Source organism: Macaca thibetana, chromosome 2 (genome assembly GCF_024542745.1).
Source record: "Macaca thibetana thibetana isolate TM-01 chromosome 2, ASM2454274v1, whole genome shotgun sequence".
NCBI classification, from domain to species: domain Eukaryota; kingdom Metazoa; phylum Chordata; class Mammalia; order Primates; family Cercopithecidae; genus Macaca; species Macaca thibetana.
The window spans coordinates 160,364,622-160,386,535 of NC_065579.1; the positions used below are offsets into that span (position 1 = coordinate 160,364,622).

General features: G+C 41.6%; 1 protein-coding gene across 3 annotated transcripts in view; it reads left to right on the top strand.

The window, feature by feature from the left end:
* Positions 1-8,744, top strand: part of DRD3 (dopamine receptor D3) — a 49,511-nt gene extending 40,767 nt beyond the window's left edge. For 2 of the 3 annotated variants that reach the window (XM_050781964.1, XM_050781967.1), the window contains 2 exons: positions 5,036-5,318; positions 7,411-8,483. In XM_050781964.1, the coding sequence (XP_050637921.1) occupies positions 5,036-5,318; positions 7,411-7,607 (480 nt within the window). In that variant the 3' untranslated portion in view covers positions 7,608-8,483. Of the gene's footprint in view, positions 1-5,035; positions 5,319-7,410 lie in introns of all 3 variants that reach the window. The other variant, XM_050781965.1, reaches the window with a different exon arrangement.
* The last annotated feature ends 13,170 nt before the right edge of the window (positions 8,745-21,914 follow it).

Below are 21,914 nucleotides of genomic sequence, written 5' to 3' on the forward strand. Positions count from 1 at the left end.
TGTTCAATCTCAGTATAGTTAATGACTTTTTACACAGGCCTGGTATAGTAATTGGAGATAATCATTTTAAATGATAATAGCTATGCAGCTCAAAGTTGCCTATGGCTGATCCAAGGTCTGAGGAGGCTTCAAGGCCAAAAGGAGGAAAAATATTGAATACAAACGAGAGATGGGACAGCCAAGAGGCTGGCATTTCCAAGAGTGTGGAGAATTAGGTTCTGTCCTGCCATCTGGGAGTGGAGGGCTCTGCCAGCCAGACCCAGAGAAATCCAGTGTTTCCTCATGTCAGTCATGGAAGTAGTGAACAGGTTTTGCACAGAGCTGAAAAATACACTCACCAATATATAATCTTGGAAGAATCATTTTCCTACTATAGGACTGAATTTCCATATCTGTAAAATGGAAACAGGGTATACTAGATCAATGTTTTCAAATCTGAGTTTTTTTTGTTTTTTTTGTTTTTTGTTTTTTGAGACAGAGTCTCACTCTGTTCCCCAGGCTGGAGTGCAGTGGTGTGATCACAGCTCACTGCAGCCTTGAACTCTTGGGCTCAAGTAATCCTCTCATCTCATCCACTACACCCAGCTAAATATGGGATTTCTTAGGCAATCCCAAGAATTTGTTTCCCATCCCCTAGTTTTAGAAATAATGCGTTAGAAGTCAAATATTGTCACTTTCAGAAGATCAGTAGGTGCCAGTTTAATTATAAACATAATCTTGGGGCCGGGCATGGTGGCTCATGCCTGTAATCCCAGCACTTTGGGAGGCCGAGGCGGGCACATCACAAGGTCAGGAGTTTGAGACCAGCCTGACCAACATGGCGAAACCCCGACTCTACTTAAAAAAATACAAAAATTAGCTGGGCGTAGTGGCATGCACCTATAATCCCAGCTACTCAGGAGGCTGAGGCACAAGAATCGCTCGAACCCGGGAAGCAGAGGTCGCAGTGAGCTGAGATTGCACCACTACACTCCAGCCTGGGCGACAGAGGGAGACTCCATCTCAAAAACAAAACAAAAAAAAACACAAAAAACAAAACAACACCAAAAAAAACACACCATAATCTCAATTGTAAATAGGCATTCAGATAAAATGAGATATGCTTATTTTAATTATTAGAAAATGCCATCAAAATAAAACCAAAAAATTTTAAATACATATTCTCTTAACTTGAGGTAATGTTAAGTGAAATAAGCCAGACATAGAAAGACAAATATCACATGTTCTCAATCACCTACGGGAGCTAAAAAAAAAAGTGGTTATCATGAAAATAGAGAGTAGATTCATGGTTACCAGAGGCTAGGAAGGAGATGGGGGAAGGGGCAAGGAAGAGAGGTGGATTCATGGGTATAAACATACAATTAAATAGAAGGAACAAATTCTAGTGTCTAATAGCACAGTAGGGTGACTATGCTTAACAGCAGTTTTTGTATATTTCAGAACACCTAGAAGAAAAGATTTGAAATGCTCCTAACACAAAGAAATGATAATTGTTTGAAGCCATGACTAGCCTGATTTGATCATTACACATTGTATGCATGTATCAAAATATTGCATTTACCCCATAAATATGTAAAATTATTATATACAAGTTTTTAAAATCTTCAAAAAAAATGTATATTATTCTAGAATTCCTAAGAATACCTCTGTGGAGTACAATTTTTTAAAAAAACTCTAGGCCAGGCATGGTGGCTCATGCTTGTAATCCAAGCACTTTGGGAGGCTGAGGCGGGTAGATCACTTGGGGTCAGGAGTTCAAGACTAGCCTGGCCAAAATAGTGAAAACCCATCTCTACTAAAAATACAAAAATTAGCCAGGTGTGGTGGCGGGTACCTGTAATCCCAGTTACTAAGGAGGCTGAGGCAGGAAAATCACTTGAAGCTGGGAGGCAGAGGTTGCAATGAGCCGAGATCATGCCACTGCACTCCAGCCTGGGTGACAGAGTGAGACTTTGTCTCAGTAAATAAATAAATAAATTAAATAAATTAATTAATTAATTAATATTTTAAAAACCTAAATTAGCTGCGTATGGTAGCTCACACCTGTAATCCCAACACTTTTGAAGGCCAAGACAGGAGGATCACTTAAGCCCAGGAATTTGAGACCAGCCTGGCCAACATAGCAAGAACTAATCTCTACTAAAAATAATAAATAAATAACACTAAATCATCTTGAAGACCCCTTGCATTCATTCATTCATTCTGAGTATGTACAATGTGCCAGCTCTGTGTATCTAGAAAACTGCTTCCTTGAACTAAGGAAACCAAAGTGAGGGGTTTTGGTTGCTGACACTGACTAACTTATGTAGAAAACAGATTTACTGGAGAGCTGTCAGGTGGCTCACAGGCTCAATGAGAAGGCTGAAGAAGAGCTTCAGAAAGATGCTTTTCATGCCTAAGAAATTATCTGGTTAGAAGACCTAGGACACTGGACATTGAATGTCACCACTACTGGAGGAGTTCTGAAGTCTCCCTGCTTTACAAGTTCCAGTTCAAAGTCTCAGCTGTGAATCTGCAGTTGACTGGGCTTGGTGCACGTGCCTGAGTTCTAGCTGTGTGGGGATGGAGGTGTGAAGTGAATATCTGGCTTTTACGGCATCAGTAAGGGGAGTTGAGGAGTTGAGTTCTGCCTCCTGTTCAAGACTGACACAAGAGTTTGATTCTTCAAACATGAAAAGAAGTTCAAGTTGGGCACACACACATCTCCCCGTCCATACCAGAAAAATTAACATACTTCAGTTTTCCATTCTCGGAGGCTACTCATCCAAAACCCATTTTTCCCTATTTCTTTTCTGTTTTACAAATGAAGCTCAGAGATATTAAATTAACTTGCCTAAAGATACATCTACTAAGTAAGAAAGCTGAGAAGAAAATCCTGGGCTTTCTTTTTTTAACTTTCTGTAATGGAAGTTTTCAAAAATAAAAAAGTAGAAAGACAAATATAACAAACCCCCAGTAGCCATCAGGCAGCCTTAGTAGTGATCAACTCGTGGCCAATCTTATTTCATCTACAATCCCACCTATGTTCACACATCCCCACTGGATTGCTATGAAGCAAATCCTAAACACCATGTTATTTCAAACCAAAATATTTCTGCAAGATCCTCTAAAGAATTCAGACCATTGGCCGGGTGCAGTGGCTCATGCCTGTAATCCCAAGACTTTGGGAGGCCAAGGCAGGCGGATCACCTGAGGTTAGGAGTTTGCAACCAGCCTGACCAACATAGAGAAACCCATCTCTACTAAAAATACAAAATTAGCTGGGTGTGGTGGCACATGCCTGTAATCCCAGCTACTTGGGAGGCTGAGGCAGGAGAATCTCTTGAACCCAGGAGGCGGAGGTTGCGGTGAGCCGAGATCGTGCCACTGCACTCCAGCCTGCGCAATAAGAGTGACAGTCCGTCCCCCCCCCAAACCCAAAAAAAAAAAGAATACAGACTGTTTTATAAGACACACAACCATAATACCACATTACATTAAAAAATTAATAATAGTTTTCTAATATCACTAAATGTCCAATTGATGTTCAAATTTCCCCAATTATCTTGTAAATTATTTTACAGTTGGTTTGTTTGAATCACAATTCAAATAAGGCACATATTTTGCAACTGTTAAGTATTGTCATTGTTGTTGTTAAAATTTATCTGTTGAAGAAACTGAGTCATTTGTCTTGTGGAGTTTCCCACACTCCACATTTTGGGGCTTATGTCATAGCAGTGTCACTTAATCTGTTTCTCTGTATCACCAGGTCATTCTAACTCAAAAAGGCCAGACTACAATTCTGTGCTACCCTGCTCAAGGGGCTGTTGTGATTATCAAATGTTCTATATGTGGTGGGTGCTGCTTTTTTTTTTTAACTTTAAGTTCTGGGGTACGTGTGCTGAACGTGCAGGTTTGTTTATAGGTATACATGTGCCATTGTGGTTTGCTGAACCTATCAACCTATCATCTAGGTTTTAAGCTCTGCATGCATTAGGTATTTGTCCTAATGCTCTCCCTCCCCTTGCCCCCCATCCCCTGACAGGCCCCAGTGTGTGATGTTCCCCTCCCTGTGTCCATGTGTTCTCATTGTTCAGTTCCCACTTATGAGTGAGAATATGTGGTGGTTGCTTTTCTGTTCCTGTGTTAGTTTGCTGAGGATGATGGTTTCCAGCTTCATCCACGTTCCTGCAAAGGACATGAACTCATTCTTTTTTATGGCTGCATAGTATTCCATGGTGTACATGTGCCACATTTTCTTTATCCAGTCTATCATTGATGGGCATTTGGGTTGGTTCCAAGTCTTTGCTACTGTAAATAGTGCTGCAATAAACATACGTGTGCATGTGTCTTTACAGTAGAATGATTTATAATCCTTTGGGTATATACCCAGTAATGGGATTGCTAGGTCAAATGGTATTTCTGGTTCTAGATCCGTGAGGAATCGCCACACTGTCTTCCACAATGGTTGAACTAATTTACACTCCCACCAACAGTGTAAAAGCGTGCCTATTTATCCTCATCCTCACCAGCATCTGTTGTTTTCCAGACTCTTTAATGATCACCATTTTAATTGGTGTGAGATGGTATCTCATTGTGGTTTTGATTTGCATTTATCTAATGACCAGTGATGATGAGCTTTTTTTCATATGTTTATTGGTTGCATAAATGTCTTCATTTGAGAAGTGTCTGTTCATATTCTTTGCCCACTTTTTAATGAGGTTGTTTATTTTCTTGCAAATTTGTTTAAGTTTCTTGTAGATTCTGGATATTAGACCTTTGTCAGATGGATAGATTGCAAAAATTTTCTCCCATTTTGTAGGTTGCCTGTTCACTCTGATGATATGGTGGGTGCTTTTTAGTTGTAAAGTCTAAAGTAAATTTTATTTCCCTTAACTTTTCATGGTCCCACCGCTCTCTCAGGTGTCCCCTTTGTAGGTTTCCCACAACTATGCTCCCCCACTTCCTTCTTTGAATTCTCTGGCCCTTTCATGAACATTCAGAAGATAAACAATACCCCTAGAAATGTCAGGATTCCCTCTTGTTGCACCTGCAGACCCTCTCTCCTGACCGGGCACATCTGGAGCTGAAGCGTTACTACAGCATCTGCCAAGACACTGCCTTGGGTGGACCAGGCTTCCAAGAAAGAGGAGGAGAGTTGAAAAGAGAGGAGAGGACTCGGAACTCCCTGAGTCCCACCATAGCACCCAAGCTCAGCCTAGAGGTTCGAAAACTCAGCAATGGCAGATTATCAACATCTCTGAAGCTGGGGCCCCTGCAACCTCGGGGGGTGCCACTTCGGGAGAAGAAGGCAACCCAGATGGTGGCCATTGTGCTTGGTAAGTTTGGGTTGACTTGAGTTGGGTTGGGTTAGGTTGTGTTAAGTGGAGCTGGTGGAAGATGCTAAGGTAGCCACATTTGACAGAAATTGGAAATTTGATGACAGTAATGTTTATCAAATGTTCACAATATAATTGAAAGGTATTTGTGTATAAATGCTAACTCTGGTGGAAATTCAAAAGACCTAGGCTAAAATTTATGAAGCTGAACAAGCCACTTAACTGAGCTGTGTTTTGCTGTCCATTGTATGGAGCTAGAACACATAAATCAAACAATAAATAAGATAATGATTCAATAAAACTGGTACATATTGAATATTTGATAAATGCTTAGTTATTTTAAAAATTAAGTGATAAAAATAGGGATGCAAAACACTACTGTGATATGGTATGATAAAATCTAGATTATTTTAAATACAGAGTAAAAAAGACTGGAAAGAAATTCACCACGATATCCAAAGTAATTGTCTTTGAGTGGTGGGTGCTTATTCCTTTTTTCCTACTTATCTGATTTACCAAGCTTTCCATAATGCATACAATCAAGGTTTTTTGGTTTTTGGTTTTTCGAGACATGGTCTGACTCTGTTGCCTAGGCTGGAGTACAGTGGCACAGTCATAGCTCACTGCAGCCTTGAACTCCTGGGCTCAAGTAATCCTCCTGCCCGAGCTCACCGAGTAGCTAGAACTACAGGCGTATGCCCCCATGACCAACTAATTTTTAAATTTTTATTTGTTTTTTGTAGTGACAGGGTCTCATTACATTGCTCAGGCTGGTCTCAAACTCATGGCATCAAGCAATCCTCCCATCTCAGCCTCCCAAAGCACTGGCATTATAGACGTGAGCCACCACATCCCACCAGAATCAGGGGTAATTTTTAGAGTCATAAAATATGAAATTTATTTATTTATTTATTTGAGACAGAGTCTTGCTCTGTCACCCAGGCTGGAGTGCAATGGCACGATCTTGGCTCACTGCAACCTCTGCCTCCCGGGTTCAAGTGATTCTCCTGCCTCAGCCTCCCAAGTAGCTGGGATTACAGGCATGCACCACCACGCCCAGCTAATTTTTGTATTTTTAGTAAACACAGGGTTTCGCCATGTTGGTCAGGCTGGGACTTGAACTCCTGACCTCAGGTGATCTACCTATGTTGGCCTCCCAAAGTGCTGGGATTACAGGTGTGAGCCACTGTGCCCAGCCTGAACTTTATTTAAATAAAGAAATTAAAAATAAATAAATCACAGGTACGCTATAGAGTTAGTGAAGGCAATTCATCCTGTTCAGTGTCACTGACAAACCCCAACCCTCTCCTGTATCAGGGAGTTTACTAGAACTCCTAGATGTAATCTCCTCGACAGCAGGAACTATGTCAGTCACATCTTGAAGGTCTTCATACCTATCAGTGCCTAGGATCATGTTTTGCATAGGTAGACATTAAATAAATGTCTGAATTGAATTGAAAAAGAAAAGAAAAAGATTAGTAAAGAACTACCTAGAGACTAAACTAGAAAATTGATTTAGTAACAAAGGCCAAAGTGAATCAAAAACATTAGCTTGCAGTTTTCTCACCTAAAAAAATTTGGCTAATCACACCTACTTCATAGGGTTGGGGTTTTTGTTTTGTTTTGTTTTGTTTTGTTTGTTTTGTTTTGTTTTGTTTTTTTGAGATGGAGTCTTACTCTGTCACCCAAGCTGGAGTGCAATGGCGCAGTCTTGGCTCACCACAACCTCTGTCTCCTGGGTTCAAGCGATTCTCCTGCCTCAGCCTCCCGAGTAACTGGGATTACAGGCACGCACCACCACGCCAAGCTAATTTTTGTATTTTTAGTAGAGACAGGGTTTCACCATGTTGCCCAGACTGGTCTTGTACGCCTGACCTCAGGTGATCCACCCGCTTCGGCCTCCCAAAGTGCTGGGATTACAAGAGTGAGCTACTGCACCCAGCCTAGGGTTGTTATAAAAAAAAGTAAGTGGGTATGCAAAACTTCTAGCTTGGTGGCTGGCATAAAGTAGACAACCGTGAGTCATTCTCATGTTATAACAAAAGAAGTAAGCAAATCCCTTACCCAGTTTCTCTCTTCTTTGGCAACTTAGGGGCCTTCATTGTCTGCTGGCTGCCTTTCTTCTTGACCCATGTTCTCAATACCCACTGCCAGACATGCCACGTGTCCCCAGAGCTTTACAGTGCCACGACATGGCTGGGCTATGTGAATAGCGCCCTCAACCCCGTGATCTATACCACCTTCAATATCGAGTTCCGGAAAGCCTTCCTCAAGATCCTGTCTTGCTGAGGGAACAGAGGAGGGAACACTCCTTGTACCCATTTCTAGCTGCCAGGCTGTCGGCCCACTCAGAAAGACTGTGCAGTGTCCTCCGGCATGCAATAGGAAGAAGATTCCTGGAGCCAGGACGTCCCTGCTTGTCAGGTATAACCAAATGTGTCCTCCAAAACAGAACATTCTACCTCCCCAGCTGAAATCTGACTTCATTCTGACAATCTTCAAATGATTGGGGAGCTCCCGAGTGATAAGCAATCATTCAGAAAGAAGCTGATAAAACATGACTCACACAAAATTGTCATCGGAGGCATGATTCATTACACTGAAGGAAAAATGAACAGATCTCATCATTCTCAACTTGCAGGGGTCCTTGAAATCAGCCAGTAAACCACCTTCTAGAACAGCCAGTCTGTCTTCCTTCAAACCTCTAATTAACTGTCAGGCTAAACTTGTACTTTCACAGGCTCATTCCTCTTGGTCATTTCTTTCTTTCACTGTATCTGGAAATATGAATGGCAAGGCCAGTGCTTCTACCTCTCTGTAGAATTTGATGGGCTACATTTGGTGAGGTGAATTTCTCACCGCAAGAGAAACACTGTCCCACATTGGGACAGGGGCTTCATTTCAAACTCTGCTACCCTTGTATTTTAACTTTAGCTAAGAAGGCATTTTGATTCCATTCCTTTACTCTCTAGAGGAAATCTCAGAGTCTCAACTTCCAGAATTATTCAAGATGGGGATATTATCTGAAGACGGAATGACACATCCCATTGTAGTTTCACTGTTGAACCTTATGGTTCAGAACATGCCTTAGATATGCTTTTCACAACACTACCAAATGTTCCTACCCAGGGCATCTCCATTTCTGCTTAACAGGGACCCAGTATAGTGGACCACATCATGACATTTTGGGCAACAGTGGACCACATATACAACGGTGGTCTCATAAGATAATAATGGAGCTGAAGAATTTCTATTGCTTAATGATGTCATAGCTGTTGCAACATCATAGCTCAACGCATTATTTATATGTTTGTGGTGATGCTGTTGTAAACAAAATGATGCTGCCAGTCATGTAAAAGTATACAATTGTGTACAGTACATAATACTTAATATTGATAATAAATGACTATGTTACTGGTTTATGTATTTACTATACTAAACTTTTCACCATTATTTTAGAGTGTACTTCTACTTATTTTTTAAAAAGGCAATCATAAAACACCCTCAGGCAGGCCCTTCGGGAGGTATTTCAGAAGAAGGCATTGTTATAGGAGATGACAGCTCCCTGTGTGTTATCACCCTCCAAGACCTTCTAATGGGACAAGGTGTGGAGGTGGGAGACAGTGATATTGATGATCCTGACCCTGTTTAGGCCTAGGCTAATGTGTGTGATTGTCTTAATTTTTAAAAAAGCAGTTTGAAATGCAAAAAATAATTTTAAAAATAGAAAAAATATATAGAGTAAGTATATAAAGAAAGAAAATATTCTTGTCCAGCTATCCAGTGTGATTGTGTTTTAAGCTAGGTATTTTACAAAAGAGTCAAAAATGTCAAAAAATTTTTAAGTTTATAAGGTAAAAAAGGGACAGTAAGCCAAGATTAATTTATTATTGAAGAAAGAAAAACTTTTTAAATAAATTTAGTGTAGCCTGAATGTACAGTGTTGATAAAGTCTATAGTAGCATACAGCAATATCTCAGGCCTTCCCATCCACTCACCACTCACGCACTGACTCACCCAGTCTTAACAGCTGAACTCAGCTTCCAGTCTGCAAGCTCCACTTATGGTAAGAGTCCTATATAGGTGCACCATTTTTTGTCTTTTATATGATATTTTTACTGTACCTTTTCTATGTAAGTTATACCAATACTCCCCACTGGGTTACAATTGCCCACAATATTCAGTACAGTTACATGCTGTCTGGGTTTATAGCCTAGAGGCAATAGACTACACCATATAGCCTAAATTGCATAGTAGGCCATATGATCTGGGTTTGTGTAAGTACACTATATGATGTTTGCACAACAGTGAGACCACCTAATGATGCATTTCTCAGAACATATCCCTGTAGTTAAACAACGTGTGACTGTACTCTCAGACTCTGAGACTCACTAAGTAGTATCTGCAAAGTGCCAGCCACTTCCCCAGGTTCTAGATATACAACAATGAATAACACAGCTCCTGCCCTCAAGGAGCTCACTTCCTGCTTTTGTATTCGTCCATTTACTCTTTAAGTGTGGTAGGAACTTATCTGGACTGCCGGAGGACCTCAGGACTGAGGGCAACAGGCGGGGTGGCTATCCAAAGCCATCACATGGACACTCTTTGTAAAGTCCTGGTGCAGATCCTAAATGTCACCCCTCCAACAACTGAGATTAAAGGTATAGCAGAAATAATTTGTAAATGTTATTCAAAACTGCATTTAGAAGGAACTTGAAAATGCTCACCATTTAACTTCTCACCTACAGAAGCTATTTTTATTGACTGCAGAATCAAGATACAATTTATAGATAATTTATGAAGTATCCTGAACTTCAGTAAATTTATTTTTAAGAGCTGTTAGTGTATAACCATGACAGATACCTGCTGCGATGCTGTTAAAACTTATTTATTTATTTATTTATTTATTTATTTATTTATTTACTTTGAGATGGAATCTCACTCTGTCACCCAGGCTGGAGTGCAGTGGCACAATCTCGGCTCACTGCAACCTCTGCCTCCTGGGTTCTAGCGAATCTCCTGCCTCAGCCTCCTGAGTAGCTGGGATTAGAGGTGTGCACCACCAAACCTGGCTAATTTTTTTATATTTTTGGTAGAGTGGTCTTGAATTCCTGACCTCAAGTGATCCTCTCACCTTGACCTCCCAAAGTGCTGGGATTACAGGTGTGAGCCACCGAGCCCAGCCTGCTATTGAAACTTTAAAGTACACTAGGACTTTACAAGGAATCCAAGGCCTCCCTTGCATTGTCTTTATTCCTCTTACCCTTAAATATATAATAAGGAAATACATACACTCCCAGTGAGTTGGTTACCTGTTACTCATGAATACTTTTAATGCCAGCATTTTTTTTTTTTTCTGTTTCAAGACAGAGTTTCGCTCTTATTGCTCAGGCTGGAGTGCAATGGCATGACCTCGGCTCACTGCAACTTCTGTCTCTGGGTTCAAGTGATTGCCTCCTGAGTAGCTGGGATTACAGGCGCCCACCATTAGGCCCAGCTAATTTTTTGTATTTTCAGTGGAGACAGGGTTTCATCATGTTAGCCAGGCTGGTCTTGAACTCCTGACCTCAGGTGATCCACCAACCTTGGCTTCCCAAAGTGCTGGGATTACAGGTGTCAGCCACCATGCCTGGCCAATGTAAGCATTTTTTAAATGCCTATAATAATGTTTATATTGTAACTTGGTGGGAAAATTCTGTCTGCCCATTAGTTCTTGTACCTTGTGCCACCCAGCTCATCCAGATTTATGGTGTGAGCTAAGCTGAGCCTTGAGACAATTAAAATCTGCAAAAGTAAAAATTGATGATTTCCAGGTTTTTTCCATGCAAAATAAACAGAAAATGGATGAGATGGAGGAGTAAAAGATCATAGAATTCCGTGTCGAAATCAGAGTCCTAAAGTCATAAACATAAACAACGGGCTGGGCATAGTGGTTTATGCCTGTAATCCCAGCACTTTGGGAGGCCAAGGCAGGAGGATTGCTTGAGCCTAGGAGTTTGAGACCAGCCTAGGCAAGATGGCAAGATGCTGTCTCTGCAAAAAAATTTAAAGTTAGCTGGGCACCTGTGGTCCCAGCTACTTAGGAGGCTGAGGCAGGAGTATTGCTTGAACCCAGTAGATCAAGGCTACAGTGATCCGGAATTGCACAACTGCACTCCAGCCTGGGCAACAGAGTAAGACCTGTCTCAAAAAAAAAAAAAAACATAAACAACACCAGTATTAGTATATTTGTGGAAGAATAATAACAAACCTCCTGTGTCCTTTTTTCACATCAAATATTCAACCCTTATGATAGCCTTCAGGAAGATAAACTCCATTTTATAGATGAGGAAACTGAAGCAGAGGGAGGTTAAGAAATTTGCCCCGGGTCACACACAGTCAATAAGTGGCAGAGCATGGATTAAAATGTATCTCTGTTTGATTTCCAAGTCCAGTTAATTTGCCACTACAGCACATTGCCTCCCACCAGAGAGGTAAAGGGGAGGGGAGAAAGAGGGGGGAAGAAAAAGATGGAACAAAGATCCCTGGGGCAGCCTCATCCTACCTAATCCACTTGCACCCCAAACTTTCCCAAGAACCCAACCCAAGACATTAATTTACTTTCCTGCTACATCCAGTTTCTAAAATGGTAGCATGGGAAACTCATCTATTTTTATAGAATCATGGAACAGTTTTTAGAGCATATTTGGGTTGCCCTCTCCTTCATTTACAGAAAAGGGAACTGAGGCCCAGAAGTGTCGTCCCCTGGCTGGTTAATGACGGACTGGCACTCGAATGTGCTGAATCCTAGTTCTGTACTCTTTCTATTTTGCTGCATTCCTAAGGGCCCTGTAAAAACTGTAAACTTCATGCAGATACAAAGTGAAAGTTATAGTCACCTCCACCATTAAACTGTGAGCCGCCCCTTTTCTAGATAGTGTCTATTATCCCTAATTCTAGACAACATCTTTTTCCCAGCATTTTCTTTTGATCCAGGAAGAGCTTCCTAGAGGAATCCCAAACAAATCTCCAAGCTAGCACTTCAGCCTCTTCATGCTGAGGCTCCTCATTCTACCTCCTCTGCCTCTACAGTCCCCACATGAACTCACACACTTAGTCTCAGAGCTCACTACCTTCAGAGCCAGCATGGCCAAAAATCCCAGGAAAGAGGTTGGCCTGAATGAATCAGAGCAGGATTCTTGGGGCAGATCTACTCTGGATCCAAAGAAGTCTCATAGTTGCCCACACTATTTGGGTAAACTGCAAATAGCATGGAAATCCACATAGATTATAACCAACATTCAACTCTAGACCTTATGTAAATATTTTCTTCTTCCAGGACACAATCCTCTAATACTCCATCCATTACTCATTTACTAAATCAGTCACTTATTCAATAAATATTGATTGATAACCTTCTATGTGTCAGGCATTGTGCTTAGTACTGGGAAACGTCATCAGAGAAGATGTGGCTTGCCGGGCACAGTCGCTCACGCCTGTAATCCCAACACTTTGGGAGGCTGAGGATGGTGGATCACCTGAGGTCAGGTGTTCAAGACCAGTCTAGCCAACATGGTGAAACCTCGTCTCTGCTAAAAATACAAAAATTAGCCGAGCATGGTGGCGGGCACCTGTGATCCCAGCTACTCGGGAGGCTGACAGAGGAGAATCACTTGAACCCGGGAGGCGGAAGTTGCAGTGAGCCAAGGTTGCACCATTGCACTCCAACCTGGGCAACAACAGCGAAACACCACCTCAAAAAATAAAGAAGATATGGTTCCTGCCCCCAGAAGCTTCCAGCCCATAGTAGAACTTAGGTGTACAGTGATGAGCTGCTTGTTGTCTATAAAAAAGAGAAATTCATGGTGTTTGGAAACCCATGAATTCTTGAAATTTGTGAACCTGGAAGCCCCGTATTCCATATTCCACCTTGAGAAGGCTTCTTGGACAAGTATTGTCAGGGTTGAGACGTAATAAAAAACTGGGAAAGGCATTCTAGACAGAGCAGACCTCTGAAGAGCTAAAGATAAGTAGAAGCAAGGACCATGCAAGGAATTTCAAATAATTCCATCTTGCTGTAGAGAGGAGACCCTAGGGAAAGGACAGGGAAGGGAAAGGACAGGGAAGGGAAAGGACAGGGAAGGAAAAGGTGTGATCTTGGTAGATCTTTTCCTGCTCTGCTCAAGTGACAGCTGAGCCTATGGGGACCCTACTCACAAATGACCTCTAGGTCTTGCCTCTTCTACCATCCATGCGGACAATACACACCACAAAACATCCATCACTAATTTATTTAACTACATCTCTCTGAGCTACATTGGATTTCCACAAATGTAGAATTTAATTTGAATTCCTCCCTTTTTCTCTAAAAGAAGAGAAATGTCTAGCTGAATGGATGTGGAGCCAGAGATGGTTAAAATTAAGTCAATTCAGAGACTTTCGGTCAGAAGCCAAGGGAGATCAGGCAAAGAGATTTGTTTTCCTGAATGCTTGGGTCAGGACTAAACAAAAAGGCAGGAAGGGCAAGTGATTCATGCAGAACTGGCTGTTTTCTGGAGGTCCTGGCTCCCAGGCCTGTGCTCCGATCCTTGGTATCTGCTGACACCAGAAAACTGAAAAAGCTTAATTTGAATTAATACACAGAGAGCAGAGAGGGGATGACAGGCAATTAACTCGATTCCTCCTTTCTACCTAATTGTCTCCTCATTACCTTAGGAAGGGAGTGAGTTTCCATGACTACCTCATGACACAGAGACTCAGTGCAGGTGATGCCAGCATTAGCTTAACTGTCTGCAGCACACACTGGCAGAGGCAGAACCAGAGAGTCATGCCAAGCACAAGACCTGGGACCTCTTGCTCCACCCACCGTCACCTCAATTAATCACCCCATCTCCATTATTATGCATTGACTCTCTGCTTTGTGTATAGTGTGCAGGGCACTGAGAGGAGTCAGTGGTGGTTATAGGCCTCTGAGGATACATGTGTCCCAGAGAGGGAGCTGGGCTCAACCTAGGGTGGTTCTGACCACCTTGTGGGAAATAAAATGAACAGAAATGAGTCAAAGACTGGCATTCTAGTGCTAGCACAGACAAGTTACTTTGGGCAAGTGGTTTACCGTCTATGAGTTTCAGTTCCCTCATGAATAAAATGGTGACCTGAAGACCCGATCTTCTTTTTTTTTTTTTTTTTTTTTAATTTTTTTATTTTCAGTAGAGATGGGGTTTCACCTTGTTGGTCAGACTGGTCTTGAACTCCTGCCCTCAGGTGATCCACCCACCTCAGCCTCCCAAAGTGCTGGGATTACAGGCGTGAGCCACCGTGCCCAGTCACGGCCCAATCTTCCTTACTAGAACATTTGGAGATTAGATAAAAATCACATATTTAAAGCTGTCTTAGTGTACTCTTGCTGCTGTAACAAAATACTACAGACTGGGAAATTTATAAATAATGGAAGTTTATTTTCTCACAGTTCTGGAGGCTGGGAAATCTAAGATCAACATGCCGGCAAGTTCAGTGTCTGGTGAGGGCCTGGTCTCTGCTTTTAAGATGGTACCTTGTTACTGAGTCCTCCTGAAGGGGTAAACGCTGTGTCCTTGTGTGGTAAAAGGGCAGAGGGCAAAAGGCACAGGTAGATCCCTGTAGCCCTTTTATAAGACACTAATTCCACCCATGAGGGCAAAGCCCTCATGGCCTAAGCACTTCCCGAAGGTCCCACCTCCTAATACTATTGCATTGGAGATTAAGTTTCAACATGAATTTTGGAGGGGACACAAACATTCAAACCACAGCAGAAGTGTTTTGTCAACTGTAAAGCCCTAACAAATGTAAGAGGTTATTATTATTATTGGTACTCTTGTTATTTTTTTTCACCCTAAGCAATTATTCCTATCATGTCTGTCTAGTTCATAGCCCACCCAGACCCTATTTACTTGGCATAGTGTTTTCAACCTCTCACATAAAATCTGATTTTTCTCTTGTCTTTTATTCCCTATACACGCCCAGGACACTTGGTTGACTTTGTAGTCTGATTGTTAGAAAAATGGATAGTACCTAACAGAGCACCTTCTCCTGCTTACACAGTCCAGTGCACAAGTATGTTATGCTCTAATACCCAGGCTGATGGTGGCAGATACTTGCTTGCCAAAGGCTTCTTGGGTAGTCTGTTCCTCTTCTGGCCAGAAAATGAGGTGCAGAACACATTTATTCTTCAATACTTTCTGTCTTTGTCCCTTTTGATATCTGAGCCTGACATCCCTTCCTCTTACTCCATCCCTTCCTGACTGGGAGCCGTGCCTTGGATATGGTGTATTAGTTTCCTAGGGTTGCCATAACAAAGTGCCACAAACTGGGTGGCTTAAAACAACAGAAACTTATTCTCTCACCATTCTGGAGGCTAATCACAAGGGCCTACCCTAATCCAATATGACCTTATCTTAACTTGATAACATCTGCAAAGTCCCTATTTCAACACAGGATCAAAGACCGGGCATTAGGACCTCAGCAAATATTTTTGGCAGATACAGTTCAACCCATAAAATATAGTGAGGGTGGTATGACAGGCAGGATGACTAGGGGAAATGTGCAAAGGCTGTTTCATTCAGAATACAAGATGTCAGCTTCCAGCATTGGCATGTAGTCTCTTTGATGGCCTGGGTCAAGTCTGTAAACTTACTAAAGCTCAACTTTCTTATCAGTAAATAACAGCAAGTCTGGATTCCTAAGGCTGTGATAAGACAGGCTAAAAATAATTCTAGAAGGACATGAATTATCTTCTGAGCCCTAAAAACCTGTAAATATGTTTACTAATAAAAATTAAACCTGTACAAAGACAATCTGTTGCTTCTCTGTGTCTTAAAAAAGGAATTTAATAGCAGACTCATTGGAGTTGGGGAAAGCGAAAAAGGAAAATCATGTATTTATCCTATTTCATGCAGCACCAGTCCAGACTGACTAATGGTGATGGGGGTATTTTTTCTCTTTAAGAAAAACTGATACAATTGAGTCTTGTATTATGCTTGGACAGATTCCATAAGACTCCATATGAAAGACTCTCAAGAAGCCTGTAATTTATCACAACCTACAATCATTGGATTTGAGAGTTGGAAGAGACTTGAGCCCGGTCTGCTAATAATTGCAGAAATTCTCTCTGGAACATCTCTGACCCATGGTCATCTAGCTGTATTAAGAAGCTGGCTCACTTCTTCCTAAGACACATGACAGGTCATCCTTTAGAAAATTCCTCTCTTCATTAAACCAAAATCTGCTGCCTTACAAAATCCACCTTTTGATTCCTATTCTCTCCTCTAGCACAGGAATCTCTATTCTTTCCTCCCCACCGCAGCCTTTGTGGGATTAAAATAGTTCTCCAAAGCTTCCATTGCTTTACCTCTACTTCATGTAATATTTTCTTACACTATCCATCTTGGTTGCTTTCCTTTGGATGTAGTCATGTTATTAATTTGTCTTAAAATACTAGACCCCAAATAGGACACAATCCTCTAAATGTTGTGTAACCAGTTCAGAGTGCCACGAACTCATTATTTCCCATGATTAGAATATTCAATTTTTAATGACCCACCTGAAATTGCATTGACTTTTTAGGGCTCATTGAAACTCTGAGAAGGAGATTTGCATGCAGAATGGATAAGTTTAATGAGGTATGCCTTAGGGATCAACACCTATAGGAGAGTGAAGGAAGTAGATTTCAGCACAGGAAAGAGTTGTACTATAATGCAGTCACACAGAGATTAGAGAATCCCATAGGGAGCTCTGTAGAGGGCAGGACAGTTACGGCCCCAGACAGTTATTAAATGGGGGCTGCCTCTGGCAGAATGCATGCTTAGACAAAGAAGCTCTCTTCAACTGAAAGTATTCAGCAGTCAACACTCCCAACAACTGGGGGAACAAATTCCCCAGTAAGATCTTGGTAGCACATCACAGCATCCACTGTAGTCTACACTGTATGCCACTTGGCTCTAGTTTCTTCAAATAATAAATGCTAGAAACAGCTTTATCAGGAATCTAGCTGGTATCACTTCCTGGGGAAGGTTAGTGGGACGAACTGTACTCTCTGTCACAGCAGCTGGTCTCAGAGCCAAAGTAATTATCATCACCCTTTTCTACGATCTATTCCAGATTCTCCTCACTATTGACTAGCACTCTACTGGTCTAGATGGTTGTATTAGTCAGGCTTTTCCAGAGAAACAGAACCAATAGGATATGTGTAGATATAGATACGTGAGAGGGGATTTATTTATTTAATTTTTTTTTTTTTTTTTTTTTTTGAGACGGAGTCTCGCGCTGTCACCCAGGCTGGAGTGCAGTGGCCGGATCTCAGCTCACTGCAAGCTCCGCCTCCCGGGTTCACGCCATTCTCCTGCCTCAGCCTCCCGAGTAGCTGGGACTACAGGCGCCCGCCACCTCGCCCGGCTAGTTTTTTGTATTTTTTAGTAGAGACGGGGTTTCACCGTGTTAACCAGGATGGTCTCGATCTCCCGACCTCGTGATCCGCCCGTCTCGGCCTCCCAAAGTGCTGGGATTACAGGCTTGAGCCACCGCGCCTGGCCGTGAGAGGGGATTTATAATGGAAATTGGTTCACACAATTATGGAGGCTAAGAAGTCCCGCAATACACCATCTGTAAACTGTAAAACCAGAGAAGATGGTAGCTTACCTCAGTCCAAGTTCAAAGGCCTGACAACCAAGAGAGCTGATGGTATAACTCTGGGCCTAAAGCCCAAGGCCTGAGAACCTAGGAAACCACAGCTGCAATCCCATAGTTCAAAGGCCAGAGAACCTGGAGTTCTGATGTCCAAGGCCAGGAGAATATGAGTGTCCCAGCTCCAGAAGAGAAAGCAAGCAAATTCACCTTTCTTATGCCTTTTTGTTCTATCTGGATCCCCAGTTGATTGGCTGGTTCCTGCCCACATTGGGTAAAAAGAAATCTTCCTTACTACTGATTCAAATGCCAATCTCTTCCGGAAATACCTTCACAGACATACCAGAAATAATACTTTACCAGCTATCTGGGTATTCCTTAATTCAGTCTAGTTGATAACTGAAATTAGCCATCACAGTGGGGGAGTGACTCTGAGAGACATGGTGACTTTCTCAAGTTATGGTTGCTGCATTTTATCCATTTACCATCAAAATTAGGCAAAGAGATGTAAAGAGACACCTCAGTGAATCACCCAAGTACGACATGCATTCTTCCATGTTCTCACTGTACAACATTCCTTCCTTCTCCTGAAAAATCAAGATTTAATCATCCTTTCCATGATGCTCCATCACTTGGTTGTTTGTCTTCTGGCATGAGGAGCTCCAAATGACTAGGTGGAAGCCATAACTTAGAGCTTAATGGGATTTTTATGCCCTCGAGGACATATGGGAACAAGGACTTTTACCTCAAAAGGTTAAACACAGCATTACTATATGACCCAGCAATTCCATTTCTAGTTATATACCACTAAAAACAAGTATTCAAATGAGTACTTGTACACAAATATTCATAGAAGCACTATTCACAATAGCCAAAAGATAGAAAGAATATTGGGATATCATTCAGCCATCAAAAGGAATGAAGTTGATATGTGCTACAATGTGAATGAAACTTGAAGACACTCACTGTGCTAATGAAAGAAGTCAGACACAAAGGTCACGTGTTGTATGACTTCATTTATATGAGATATTCAGAGGTAACAGGTAAATCCATAGAGACAGAAAGAAGTTTGGCAGTGTCCGAGGATGGGAGAAAAAGGGAAGAGGAGTAGCTGTTTGATGGGTACACAGTTTTCCTTTGTGGCGATGAAAATATTTTGGAATTAGATAGACGTAGTTGTTGTAGGATATTGTGAATGTAATAAATGCCATGGAATTGTTCACTTTAGTTAATTTTATCTATGTGAATTTTACCTTAATAGAAAAAATGTTTAAATTATGAAAAGAAATTTAAAATTCAAAAAGACCAGGGACCTCTAACATTCTATGTTCTGAGATTTGAAAACTCAATATGTTAAGATGGCAACTTTCTACAAATTGATATATAGACAATGCAATCCCTCTCAAAATTCCACCAGCCTTTTTTATCACAAACTGACAAGCAGATTGTAAAATTTACATAGAAGTACAAAAGACCTAGAATAGCCAAAAGACACTTTTTAAAAAGAAAAATATCTAGAATAAAAATATCTAGTAAATCTATAGAGACAGAAAAAAGATTGGTGGTTTTCGATGGGTGGGAAGAAAGGAGTTGGAGAATGTTTACTCCTTGATTTCAAAACTAACTATCAAGCTGCAGTTATCAACAGTATGGTATTTGCAGTAAGAAGACATATAGACCAATGGAACAGAATTGACAGTCCAGAAACAAATCCTTATATTTATGGTCAATTGATTTTCAACAAAGACAATCCATGGGGAAAGAAGAGCTTTCCAAAATTCGTATGTTGAATCCATAACCCCCAATGTGACTATATTTGGAGTTAAGGCCTACAAGGAAGTAATTAAGGTTAAATGAGATCATCATAAGAGTGGGGCCCTTATATGATAGGATTAGTGTCTTTATAAGAAAAGACACAAGAAAGCTTATTTCCCAGATCCATGTATTCTATTCATTGGATCAGCACATACAATGATCATTGATATAGAGTGTATACTGTTGTCTGAAAGTTGGTATCTCATCATCGGAAAGTATCATCTCCAAGCTGACGCCTCAGTCGTGCATTTAAAAAGCTGTTCTACATTCCATTAGGCTGGAAACTTCAGAGAGGTGTGGTGTGTAATAGGAGCAGTGGATCACATTGTCGTGTCCACACAGCCATACTTCCATTAACATAAGCAGTTACTTTAGACCGATGCAATGTTTGGCAGGATCCTGTTGCAGTGGATCAAATGCTACACAGGCATTGTCTAGCTGAAGTTGTATGAATAGGAAAGATAAGCGTCAAATTCATATCAAAATCACATGGTGGAAAGGACCCATTGTAATAAATTTGCCGTTAAGAAGCTGGTGGTCTTCTTGAGGAATGGAGCCGTATTGGGAACTCAATGATGGTATCTATTGCTGTCAGGCTGGATCTTCAGCAGTGGCAGTAATTAGATCAGCCTTAACAAGTGAGAGCCCATGTTGTTGGGCCTATAAATAGCTTCCATTGCCACCACTGTTTCTCAGTCATGGTTGTTGTACTTACCCATTTACCATCAAAATTAGGCAAGGGAGAATTCTTTTCTGTCACCATCATGTAAGAGAAGAGCTATCTTCTCCTGATTAAGAAAGTCAATTAGGCCAGTCACTGTGGCTCACACCTATAATCCCAGCACTTTGGGAGGCCGAGGCTGGCAGATCACCTGAGGTCAGGAGTTAGAGACCAGCCTAGCCAACATTGTGAAATCCCATCTCTACTAAAAATACAAAAATGAGCAGGGCTTGGTGGCAGGCGCCTGTAATCCCAGCTACTCAGGGGGCTGACAGAGGAGAATCACTTGAACCCGGGAGGCATAGGATGCAATGAGCCAAGATGGCGCCATTGCACTCCAGCCTGGGTGACAAGAGTGAAACTCCGACTCAAAAAAAAAAAAAAAGGAAAGTAAAGTCAATTAGTCTTGTTAGGATGGTGTCTCCATTCCTTACCCATGGTCCATTAATGTGCCTATTGTGCCAGCACTGATAAGAGCTGGCTGACATCAGCTGGCTAAGACATTCTACTTCCTAGGTTGTATAGAGTCAACTGTCCAAATCATTCACTACTGCCTATAAGTGGTACATACCTTATCTCAGAGTATTCCTCTTGACAAAGGCACCGTCTTATGCTTTATCCATTGGAAGAATTTCCCTCATCCCTATTTTTCTGGGACACACTGAGGATGTAGCCCTGTTATATAGCAATAGTCTATTTTTAGCTTGCTACTACATTCCAATCTTACCCATCCATAAATCAAACTCAGCTTTTGTCCTCACCCCACACTGCCATAAGTGTGAGCTAAGGGTGAGGCATCAGTGCAAATGTGGTGGATGACCTAGGAGTCTGGGCCACATACATGTGTAACTTATTTGTACTCTCTGGCTCTGCTAATGGCTGATCCCAAATGTATCATTTCCTTTCTTACAATTGTGGGTAAGCCTGCCTGCCTTCATGATTTGGGGGTCTGTCAGAACTTGCTATGGTCAGTCCTTGCTGTGTGGACCCTTGGCATCCCATAGTTGCGTGCTGTGTTCCTACTAGGAACCAGTAGCGCACCAGGAATATTGATCTAAACTTACAGTTCTCTGCTGCATATAGCTTGTCTTGCTTCTGAATTCTAGGGGTCTATTTGTGTTTTCCTATTGAGGCCTGCCATAAAATGTATACAGCCTTTTTCTATCAATGATACCTCCTATACTGTAGGCTCTACCACATCATGTGACCAAAATCATCATATGACAGGGCAGCTTGCCCTACTGCCTGGTCCTGCTGCAGAGCCCTTTCCTGCTCTGGGCTCTCTCCAAATCTGGTAGACTCATGATTCAGCTGGTGTATGTGCTAGAGTAGTGTCTCTGAGTGTGAAAAGTGCTGCTTTCAGAACCAGAAGACGCTTATTGGGTGCTGGGTTTCCTTCTTAGTTATGGGAAATGCAAGTTACA